This window comes from Anguilla rostrata, chromosome 7, assembly GCF_018555375.3.
Source record: "Anguilla rostrata isolate EN2019 chromosome 7, ASM1855537v3, whole genome shotgun sequence".
In the NCBI taxonomy this organism is placed as follows: Eukaryota; Metazoa; Chordata; class Actinopteri; order Anguilliformes; family Anguillidae; genus Anguilla; species Anguilla rostrata.
The window spans coordinates 21,955,835-21,968,049 of NC_057939.1; the positions used below are offsets into that span (position 1 = coordinate 21,955,835).

A 12,215-nucleotide genomic window follows, 5' to 3' on the forward strand; every position below is an offset into this window, starting at 1 on the left:
TTTGGGGGTGGGGGGGTGGGGAGGAAGGTGGGGGGGACAGACACAAGTGGGTCAGGAGATAAAGAGGAAGCTGTGAGCTGGGGAGTGCTGGGGGGTGCGCGCAAATCCAGAAGAGATAAAAAGGAAAAACGCAAGGAGGCGACACAATAACAACGGCCACACTCTCCTGGGGGGGTCTTCATGAGTGTTGTGACTTCATTGAGCAGGAATGCAGAAACACACACACACACACACCCCACACACACACACGAAAAAATGTGCAGACAAATTCCCGGGAAGGTTTTAGGGAGAAGAGGCAGAAAAGTGCAGTAGCAGACACACCCGCATACATACCCAAACAGACATCAGCGCTCACAAGCTCATACCTACATACACTCACACATACACCCACGTATATACACACATTATCACACCTGCCCACATGAGCATATGCTCGTACTCATTTACACACACACACACACATACGCTTACACTCATTTACACACACATGCACACGCTTACACTCATTTACACACACACATACGCTTACACTCATTTACACACACATGCATACATGCTTGCACTTATTTACACACACACACACACACACACACCATAACCCTTGCACTAATTTACACGTGCAGAGACACACACACACTTTCACACATTTACACACACACACTTACACACACACATGCATGCACTCATTTGCACACACGCAGATACACACACACACACACACACACAAAACACTCGCACCTATGTAGAGGCACACACACACTCTGCCGGTGCCGTGCAAGGCAGTGTGCGGACCGACCCGGCCCCCGCGTTGCGTGTGGTTGGGTTGGGTTGGGTGAGGTCGGAGGGCGACGGGGGCCCCCCGCGGGCTTAGCGCTGGCTCCGTCGGGGCCCCCGCTCAGGGACGGGGCGTGACGGGCTTACGGGCTCACGGCCTCCGCTCCCGGGGCTTCTGTTGTGCCTCCTGGCACGGCATCGCATCCGCCCCTAAAACAGCGGCCCCGGGCCCTCCGATGCCCCCTCTGCCCTGCGCGCCACAAACAGGCCGCCATTCACACAAGGTCACCGGCGCAAGAAAAACAAGGATTAGAGCGCCGCCGCTCTCTGAAGGCCGCACGTACGCGGCGTCCAGCTTTCTCTCTGTGGGAAAGGCACGTTACAGCACTATGCGGGGACGCGGCAGCGACTTTAAACAGGAATGTGTGATTGAGTCCAGGGAATATGAGGTAAAGGGGAGTTTCGGGACTGTGCCTGGACTTGCTGTGCATTACAGAGGGGTGTAGTGTGGACTCTTTCACTCAGGCCTGGTTCTCAGCGATTTTCAGGGAGGGGTAATCTGGAAGCCCGGTCTGGGGTCAGTTCAGGAAATAAATAGAAATTGAATTAGTTTATTGAGAAATCCTAATGCATTATGGGCTTTTTTCAGTGTTATGAATTGAATTTCAGTTCACTAATAAGATCAGGACTGAAGGCCTCTAGGACCAGGTGTGCCCCAAACCCCCCCCCCCACCCCATCTAATCCTCCCAGGTGTTGTCCCAATCTCGTCTCCAGGCAGGGAGCGTCTGTCTGGGATTTTGGGGGTCAGCGCGGAGCAGGCCAGTCGGTTTGTGGACAGTTTCCTGCAGAGGTACAGAGAGGTGCAGAACTTCATACAGAGGACCATCCAGCAGTGCCAAAAACAAGGTGCGGCAAGAGACCGAAATCGCATGCACATACTGCACCATTTTACATTATGTTCTGTTAAGAATGCGTGGAAGTGGTCAATGGCAGTACGTATTTCAAACACTTTTGGATGTTAGATATTAGTATACTATGTCTTCCCATTGGACATTTTGTGACATGTATTAACCTGTACATATACGTATATGTGACTTGTTAAGAAGGGGTGTGGTTAAGTGGCCATCAGAAGCTTGATAAAGTGGATTTTCTGAGGGCATTGCAAGCTAGCGATGGGAGAGGGATGTTTTGTGAAGCCAGCTATGGCTAAAAATGCTGGAGCTCACTGATTTGTACCCGTTTTGGGTTTTGCCCTGGAGGACAGAATCCTCTGATTGGTGCTGTGAGGTTCATGATTAAGCGCGTTGTGGGGTTCACGGTTAGGGCAAAGTCCAGGTGTTGGATGGAGGAGCTGGAGAGGGCAGAAATGTAGACGGATGTAGACGGGCGTGGCAGGCGCTGGTGTGCGTGAATCGCGGCTGAACCTCAGGATTTATAGAGATGATGCCAGCGGAGCCAGCCCCGCGGATCAGAACACTATCTACAGAGTCAAACTCCGCCCCCGGCCTCAGCCCCGCCCCCCTCCCCTCAGGTCCTGGCGCCCTTCTCTCTGGGCGCTCACGGACAGGAAGTGAGCGGGGGAGCAGGCGCCCGGGAGGCATCCATCTCTCACAGATTGACAGTCGTTTTATTACCCGCGGCTACGGATCGCTCACGGCCAAGTCCCATATTTAACCCACCCCCCCCCCCTTCCTTCGCCCCCACCCCGTTCTAAATGAGGCGAGAGGTGTTGAGGCTCTGTCAGAGAGGTAATAAAACTCATGTTCCTCTCTCCTCGTCTCAGGGTGCTCACTGGGGACCGGGGCCACAAGAACGATGGGTCTGAAATCAGACGGCTCACCCGCTTTAATTTTCCCCGTCGATACGGCAATCAGGGCCACCGGATTTATCTGCCTCTCCTGTCAAAAGATTTTTTATCCCCGCGCGTGTGTACAGTGCTGTGTGTGTGGAAACATTTGCTCCCTTCCTGATTGGGTTTCAGATCTTTCGACAAAATGTAATATTAGAGAAAATGGAAACGGAGCGAACACAATTTTTTAATTATTATTTCATTTGACAAAAAGGTTATCACACATCCATATCCACAATGTGAAAATGTAATTGCTCCCTCAATCAACCAGTCAACCAAATTTAATTGATGATTAGATTCAGCTGCTTGAACACAGCCAGGCTTGATTGCAGCCAGCCCTATTAAATCTAAACCTCCCTCATATTTAACTTTACCATAAGAGTGAAGCAGTCGCCACAAAGTTTCTGCAAGCTCACTATGCCTCGATAAATTCCTTGTTGAAATAAAAGTCATCATGCCATCAGCTGTCTGGTGCATTTTCTGAGCTTGGAACTGACTCCTTACCTAAGGGGTAAATTAGGGCACGTGAACACCTCCAGTTCGATTACATTTGAACGCTTTATCAATACAAATAAGAAGATGGGGAACGCAGTGCTACAACAGTTTCATGCAGCTCACTGTGCCATCGATGAAATATCAGCTCGACAGTTAAACCTGAAGGCATGATACACATAGTTTGCTGCCGTTCCAGTCATCGTGTGGCCTAACAGCAGGAAGGATTTCTCTGGCTGATCGACCTTCTGATAAACTGAATAATTCCTATCCTGCAGCTGTGATGAAGTCCCTCAGGGAGGGGATTACCCCCAGACGACTACATTGAACGCTTTATCAAACCAGCGCCGGATAAAGAAGGCGACTGGGGACGCATGCTTACACATTCACACATACTGTACATACAGACAAATACACACACATGCTTATACACACACACAAAGGCATGCTCATACACATATGTACATATGCATGCCGTTGATGTGGCACAACAGAGCAGAAGGCATCCGTAGGATCACCTGTCAGAAAGACCCAGTAATTCATTGAGGATGATGAAAGGGCAAAACCAACAACTAACAACCCCGAGATACAGCATTGCAACTGTTAGCTAAATGAAGAAGACTGAAGTCCAAACGCATGACTGCTGATCATCATACTTTCACAAACTTTGTGCTGGCCATTGATTGAACTCAACGCTCACTGACATTGAGAAACCCACATACCAGGTCTCCAGGGCCCTGTGATGCTGGTACAGCATAAGAGTACATAATTCTGAACCCATGCTGTCCTTGTGTTTCACATCCTTCTGTCCATCTTGATTCCTGGACCATTTTCACTACATCATGCTCTCAGACTCACTCACTGTGGCTGTAATAGTGCACAGTGCTGTTTATTCTGTTCTGTCATCCACAAAACACTCTTCTTTCCACTGGAGTGTGTATGTGTGCATACGTATGTGTGTGTATGTGTGCACGCATGCACGCGTGTGTGTGCTTGTGCGTGTGTGCGCACATGCACATGCACGTGTGCGTGTGTACGTGTGTGTGTGCTTGTGCGTGCGTGCGTGCATGCACGTGTGCTTGTGTACGTGTGCATGCGTGCGTGCATGTGCGTGCATGTGCGTGCGTGTGCTTGCGCAACTCTAGGGTGAAAACATGGCATACGGCTCCACCGGGCTGTGCTTTTCCAGGGGATTTGGCCGCAAAGCCGCACTCATTGTTCCTCCCCTGGAATGCACTGGCCTGGGAGATTCCTACTGTAGATGTATTTTTTTTCCGCAGAAGTGCAGCGTAGTGACATTGGCGGGATCTTTGGCTTTGCAACCTGTTGGCTTTGTGGCGGCAGGAAGGCCTGGCCCCGCCCCTCGCGGGCTTCTCACCAGGCGATTGGCCGCCGGCGCTGATTCAGTCCGGGCCGAACAGCGGCGGAATGTTCTGGGCGGGCGCGGCGGGCGCGGTGCGGGGCTGTTTGTTCCGCGCCCGTCACCTGATGAGCGTGTGCTTTCCGCCGCTCGTTATCGTAGCGTCCGACTGCGCCGCGGCGACTGCTGCCGTCAACAGCGCCGGATTAAAAACGAACGCGTCCGGCGGCTGTTCGGCGCGAATCACGCGGTGTGTGACTCACTGCCGTCCGGCGGCCGTCCTCATTTGCACTCTTCCGCCGTGCCGATGCACCGATAGTTCAGCGGCTGATAAAGAGCGCGAGGCGGGGGAGGGGCTCTCTGCGCACGCACCTGCGAGAGGGCGCGACCCGACCCGACCTCACCTGACCGCACGCCGGGGTCCGCACGCGCCGCTCACAGCTCTGCCTCTCCGCTCCCCCCGCTCCTCCTCTCTTTCCTTTCCTTTCCTTCCATCCTTTCTCCTTCCTCTTCTCTGCCACTTGCTCCCTCCCTTCCTGCTTTCCTTCCTCCCTCTCTGTTCTCTCTCCCTCTCTTTTCCCTCTCTCGACAGGAAGGAGTTTTGGGGAAATTGGATAGCTGCGAGTGGCAGTTGTTTCGGCTTCTGTTTATTGCCCGAGGCGGTGTTTGAGCAGCTCAGTATGAGGCTGTACTGTGTGAGTTTCAGTTTTTAGGTGTTGTGCCGCTCTGAGCTGTGGCAAGGGAATTGAGTTATTCCCTCTGGGCTCAGCGGGGTACTCCATCCTGTGAGAACACCACCTTAAAAACACTCCGACGGCAGTGACGTTGTGCATTTGCGCGTAGTTTTAATTTGCAACGAACCCTGTATAAGCTGAAAACATTGTATATGTGGTGTTCATGTGTGAGACTCTCGATACAAAAAAAGACAGAATTCCAAGCTGCAGGACTTATTTTTAGTCTTGATGCTTGACTATTTCAGTCAGCTGTGTTTGTGCTGTCATCAGGGAAAATAAATATTAATAATGTATGTTCTATCTTAAGAAAGGTAATCCATTCATTGTCCATGTCCTTGTTGAGTTTTCCTTGTTTGGGATTTTCAGGATACGTGGTGTCTATAATGGGACGTCGGCGGTCTCTGCCTAACATTCACTCTGCCGACTGGGCTGTCCGGAACCAGGCAGAACGGCAGGCCGTGAACTTTGTGGTCCAAGGTACTTGACGAATTGCTAAGTCACCTTGCTCTCCCCCTGCAGCAGGCCCTGTACTGACCCCCTTGTGTTTTGACTCCCCTGTCCTCCTGCTGTTTTGACTCCCCTGTCCCCGCTGAGCATGTCTTGACCCCTGGTGTTGAGACCCTCCCTGACCCCCCCCCCCCCCTTCCCAAACAGCCCCTGACTGCCTGGTGTTCTGACCCCCCTGTCCCCTGGAGCAGGCCCTGATCCCGGGTGTTCTGACCCCCCTGTCCCCTGGAGCAGGCCCTGATCCCGGGTGTTCTGACCCCCTGTCCCCTGGAGCAGGCCCTGATCCCGGGTGTTCTGACCCCCTGTCCCCTGGAGCAGGCCCTGATCCCGGTGTTTCTGACCCCCCTGTCCCCTGGAGCAGGCCCTGATCCGGTGTTCTGACCCCCCTGTCCCCTGGAGCAGGCCCTGATCCCGGGTGTTCTGACCCCCCTGTCCCCTGGAGCAGGCCCTGATCCCGGTGTTCTGACCCCCCTGTCCCCTGGAGCAGGCCCTGATCCCGGGTGTTCTGACCCCCCTGTCCCCTGGAGCAGGCCCTGATCCCGGGTGTTCTGACCCCCTGTCCCCTGGAGCAGGCCCTGATCCCGGGTGTTCTGACCCCCCTGTCCCCTGGAGCAGGCCCTGATCCCGGGTGTTCTGACCCCCCTGTCCCTGGAGCAGGCCCTGATCCGGGTGTTCTGACCCCCCTGTCCCCTGGAGCAGGCCCTGATCCCGGGTGTTCTGACCCCCCTGTCCCCTGGAGCAGGCCCTGATCTCGGGTGTTCTGACCCCCCTGTCCCCTGGAGCAGGCCCTGATCCCGGGTGTCTTGACCCCCCTGTCCCCTGGAGCAGGCCCTGATCCCGGGTGTTCTGACCTCCCCCATCTCCCCAGGCTCTGCAGCAGACCTCTGTAAGATGGCCATGATCCGCATCTTCTCCCTGGTGTCCTCTTCCTCCTCCCTCACGCCCAGGTAGGACAAGGCCGTCCTCTGTCTCTCCTCCCTTCTCTTCCTCTTTACCACTATTGTTCCCCTTTGAGTTGTGCGTCCTCCTCTTCCTCCTCCTTCTTCTTCCTCATTCTTACCATCCTCCACTTTTTGACTCTTCAGTTTTACTCCCTTTCTTTCTCTTTCTGTCCTTCTCTGTCTCTCTCTCTCTCTGTCTCTCTCTCTGTCTCTCTCTCTGTCTCTCTCTCTCTCTCTGAGGGCGATGACTCATATCTCTGACAGGTGAAAGAGCCAGGTTATTGCTCTTGGCGCGGTGTGATTGATCCGGGCCGTGACGCTTTCTCCGCCCGAGCTGCACTTCAGCTGTCCGTGCGGGACGATGTTCACACGCACGCTCTGGCCTTGGGTCCCATAATAACCCACCGTAGTCTGGCGCAGGCCCAGGAACCCAGAGGCTGTGGGCCAGTGTCTGTGAAGGTTATGAGACTGCAGCGAACCCTATTACTCACATGCGCTGCTCTCGTCCTGGAAGACTTTCATTCTTTTTTCTCATTTAATTTCATTCATTCTTTCGCATGGTTGGGAACCCCATTTAATCTGCTGAGTACAGATCAAATCACTGCCAGTCATGACTGATAGTTTATACCTCATGCCCACTCGTGGCATGTCAAGTCCATAGGATAATGTGTGTAATCAGTGGGGTTGATGCTGGTTTGGACTGTAATAAACTGACTGAATTCTCTCTCCTGTTCTCCACCTCTCCCTCCCTGTTTCGTCCTCTCTGTAAACCCCACCAAGGCGCCACAGTTCAGAAGCTGTTCCCTCTTTTCTCTCTCTGTCCTCCTGGTGACTCTTTCCCTCTCTCCCTGCGGGCTCTGAAACACTTGTTTCTCTGAATGTACGCACAGCCGCACTCACACTTCGTATCTTTGAGTTCTGCCCTCCCTCATTCCTCTACCTTTCTTTCCCCTCTGCTGTCTCCACTCTCTCTCCTTCTCACCCCCTCTTTCTCTCGCCATCTTTCCTTTGTCTCAAGATCTCTCTCCATCTCCTTCCCTCTGCTTACTTCTCCACCTCTCTCTTTTTCTCTCTCCCCTCTGCTTTGTCTGCTCCCACCCCTCTCAGCCCCTTTCTCTTCCTCTGTCCTTTCCCTGTTTCAAGATTTCTCTCCCTTCTCTACTTCTTACCCCTCTCTCCCTCTCTCGCCCCTCTCTCTTTACCTCTGTTCTTTCCTCCCTCTCTTTCCTCTGTGTGTCTGTCCTGATGCCCGGAGGCTGTAGCTCCCAGACAGTGGAGGGTGAAACTCTGCCTGTTCATCGCCTGACTGAGACGTCACAGTGACATCCCGCGCCTTCCCCAAAATCCTCCCCTCAGCTCCCCGGCTCTGTTCCCCCTCTGCCTTTTCATGCGTCTTAAACACCAGCTCTCTCTGTTCCCAGAGTTCTCCTCTCTCTCCTCCCTCTGTCGTTTTCCATCGCTACCTTTCTCATCTCTTGCTCTCGCTCGCTCTCTATTTCACTCTGTGTCTTTTTCTGCAGTAGCAAAACTTGCTCTATTCTGATTCACTGATTTATTTCTGCGATTCACCCCATCTTAAATTGACTTTATTTCAGTTAACATTTATTTGTGTAGCTCTTTTCATAAAGGAACGACGTCTCAAATGACTTCACACACAGGGTGTTCAGCATCCGGGGGCGTGAATAGTGACTTGCTGGTACACATTCTCTCCGACACACACACACACACACACACACACACACACACACACACACACACACACACACACACACACACACTTCGACACATACATGCACGCACACACACACACACACACACACACACACACACACACACACCTCACTGTCTCGCTGTTTGAGCGCAGTGCAGTTTGTCAGCTCGTCTCCACACCTCCGCGCTGTTCGTTACCGCCGCCCCCCCTGCCCCCACCGAGCCTGCAGGTCTGGACTGTAATGCAATCAGCCGGAGTTTCCTGTAAAGGCACTTTCAGCTGCAGTCTGGGTAATGCAGTTACCCCGCGCGCGGCCCTCGCACTGCGGGGGTGTGAAGTCACTCGCCTGATAAAGCTCGTCACAAAGCATGGAGGAATGCAGGCAAGGGGCGTACGGAAGGATGCTGATGGCCCCTTCCCATGAGGCTCTCCTGCTTCCTGCAGAAGTATGCCCCGAAAGCCCACAATTCAGTGCAAACCGAAAATGAGGTTGTTATTTTTAGGGGCCAGGCACCAACGGTGCGTAAGCACCTTGTGTACTTGTTAGAATTTTTCGCTATCATAGTTTCTGGCAGGGGAGTGTGTGGGAGCCCATATAACCGCTTGGTGAATTTTTGTGAAATTTTGCATTTGCGATCACATTGATAGAGGACAAGCTTAGGTGTACAGTTGCCTTTTAGACATTTAAAATTGGCTTTAATGATAAATTTCCTCGTCTGGAACATACTACTTTATGTGTTGCTGCCATCTTGGATTTCCGTCATTTTGGAAATTCTATTTGCCTTTTTCCTCTGTTCCCAGCTTTGTCCTAACCACATGAGTTAGACCTATGAGACTGGGCACATTCATGGAGAGTATGTTTGTATGGCCTCTGTGGCACCAATTGCCCCCTTAAATTGTCATTTGAATTTCCTGTATTCATACAATCATAACTCCTACCTCTTATGAGCTAGAGACTTGAATCCTACCCCACAATATATCTCTCCTCATGGACATCTCAAATTATTTAGAGTCATAAAAGTTGTTAAAAGATAGTTACGCGGTCAAACAATATAGCTGCAGTAAACCGACAAATTTGGCGGCAGAAGCACCGTAAAGGAAGAGTGGCCATGTATCTGCAACTATTTTGTCTGTTGGCACAAAACTTGCTACACTTGCTTACGATGAGGGCTGGGGGGCACACACTAAGTTTAGTGAAATTTGACAGTTTGAAGGTACTATACCAGAAGTTAGATTTTATTGCTAATTGCTGTACGAAACTAAAGCATATATTTCAACCAAATATTGAGGGGAACATTACAGTAACAGGCCTAAATTGGGCAACCAACAGAATTGGTTGCATGGAGCTGCTGTAGCGCTTGGCTCCTCCATTGCTGCTTGCAGCTGCATTTATAAATATTATGCTGTAATACTCACCCTGTGCAATACTCTCTGTGCTATACTTATTCTGAAATGTACTCACCCTTTACTGTACTTATACTGTAATATATACACCCTGTACTATACTCATTCTGTAATATATATGCCCTGTACTATACTCGTACTGTAATATATACACCCTGTGCTATACTCATACTCTAATATATACACCCTTTACTGTACTCATACTGTAATATATACACCCTGTACTATACTCATTCTTTAATATATACGCACTGTACTATATTCACTCTGTAATATACTCACCATTTATAATACTCATTCTTTAATATATACGCACTGTACTATATTCACTCTGTAATATACTCACCATTTATAATACTCATTCTTTTACGCTGTAAAGTGCTCACCCTAGTAATGTACTCGCTGGCCTTTGGTGTTCTGTCATGCAGGTGTCTGTAAGTGGATGAGGGGTGTGTGTCCTGTATTCCGGTGCGCACCTCACATCTCCCATAAAGTGTGGCGCCCTGTGGCACAGCGCTGATCCGACATCGCGGCTCCCTGGCGCTCTGACGACAGTGTTGGGTGTGGGGCTCCGGCAGGCGTCCCAACCTCTCTCAGCACACCACCAATCAATGAGCCAGTCTAGATAAAACACCTCCCCAATGAGCTCTTACTCCCCTCATCAATCAATCAATCACTCGCATTACACTTGCTTCAAGGCCATTTGCAGTGAACTGATACATTGGATTGAGTGCTTGAAAGAGGATAGAGAAGTGTCCAGACACAGTCATATGACTGTGGATCACTGGTTATAAGTCTTACAGGCTTTATAGAGGAAGCCTGGTTCAGCATATTCATAAGCACAAATGTGAATTTGCATTAGCCATTTCCTTGTAGGGCTTCCTTATTATGTTTTTTTGTGTGTTGTGTGCATAATCAGTTTACATTAGAACTATTCTGCGGTGTATAAATAATGGTATGCAGTGGCGGTGGTGATCTCTGTCTGAAGATGTGTTACAGTGGGGCAGAAAAAAGTCTCAAACCACAGCCAAAGTGCAGGAAATGGACCATTAAAGAGCCACCAGGTGTTGCGTTGACTCAGATCACACGGCTAGCGTCCTTCGTGACCTTGTCCTCTTCCCTCTGGACTCCAGGCTGTTGGCCCAGATTCACGATGAGCTACTCTTTGAGGTGGAAGACTCCCAGGTGGAGGACTTTGCAGGTGAGCCAGACCACAACCCCCCTCTTCCAGAGGTCAGCTTAATCTCTATTATTCTGTGGTTTAGCCTTTCGAAGTGGAGGCATGTGCAATAACAGTACTGTTGACCATGCATTTTTTATAAAGCTGGCAGGTCTTTCTCGATTGTATTGACCAGTCGACTGCTGAACACGATCATCGTTAAGAGAAAACAATAACTCTGTTATAGAAGCGCTGTGCATGTCTTTTTTTTAAATTAGCAGTTGTAATTAAAATATAGAAGTTGACAGGACTGAAAACAGACTGGCTTTCCACTCCTGCTAAATGTGCATGATCTGGTTATACAGTGAGCTTCACTATGTCTGTCCATTGTGAGAATTCTTTGGCCATCAACTGTGTTCCTTAGTCCGTCAGGCCTTCTGTGATTACTCAGCTCACCAGTGCTCTTTCTTAATGATGTTCCAAACACTTTTTTTTGGTAAGCCTAAGGTTTGGCACATATCTCTGACTGTTTTTCTTTTATTATTTCTCAGCATCAAAATGGTTGAATTTCATTAGCACAACTCTGGTCCTCATGTTGACAAACACCAATAATAGACTCCAAAGGTGATCAAAACCCTAGAATCGAGACACTGAAAGCCACAATGTATAAAATACCCGTTCATAAAAGCTGAGAATGTGTACTTTAACCGCAGGTGAATTGTTTGATTACAAATCTAAAATTACAGAGCCAGAGTACAGAGTGTACAGAGCCAAATCAAGAAAGACAAAGTCAGACATTATGGAACTCACTGTATTTGACAGCTCTGGTTATATTTAGCAGCTTTGGTTACATTTAACAGCTCTGGGTATATTTAACAGCTTTGGTTACATTTAACAGCTCTGGTTATATTTAACAGCTTTGGTTCAGACCACCATGGAGTCGCTGCAGCACATTGACTCGCTTGGAGTTCATCTCAAGGTGTGCGAGTCGGCTCATCGCTGGGGGGTTCATCTGCTTATAATAACGATTACATCATTTTTGTGTCTGACACCCCCTGTATTTACACATCACACTTAGACAGAGCGGGTGGAAGCTGGCTCTCAGGCTCCTGGTTTATTGTGTGATTTCACATGGGGTCTGCGTGTGTATTTAAACCAACAGTGTACCTGATCCTCCTGTTGCATTGCACCATGTCATACACACTATACTCATGCTGTGTCATGTGCAAGCATATGTAATTGTCTAAACGTGCTTATGTGATGAGGTGTACGCGTGTCTGCAT

General features: G+C 50.1%; 1 protein-coding gene across 1 annotated transcript in view; it reads left to right on the forward strand.

The window, feature by feature from the left end:
* The window catches only part of poln (polymerase (DNA directed) nu), a 90,310-nt gene that overhangs the window by 75,001 nt on the left and 3,094 nt on the right, over positions 1–12,215 (forward strand). Inside the window, exons 23-27 of the mRNA XM_064343736.1 lie at positions 1,550–1,681; positions 5,577–5,687; positions 6,586–6,664; positions 10,907–10,974; positions 11,850–11,911. Coding sequence (XP_064199806.1) covers positions 1,550–1,681; positions 5,577–5,687; positions 6,586–6,664; positions 10,907–10,974; positions 11,850–11,911 — 452 coding nt within the window. The remainder of the gene's footprint in view (positions 1–1,549; positions 1,682–5,576; positions 5,688–6,585; positions 6,665–10,906; positions 10,975–11,849; positions 11,912–12,215) is intronic.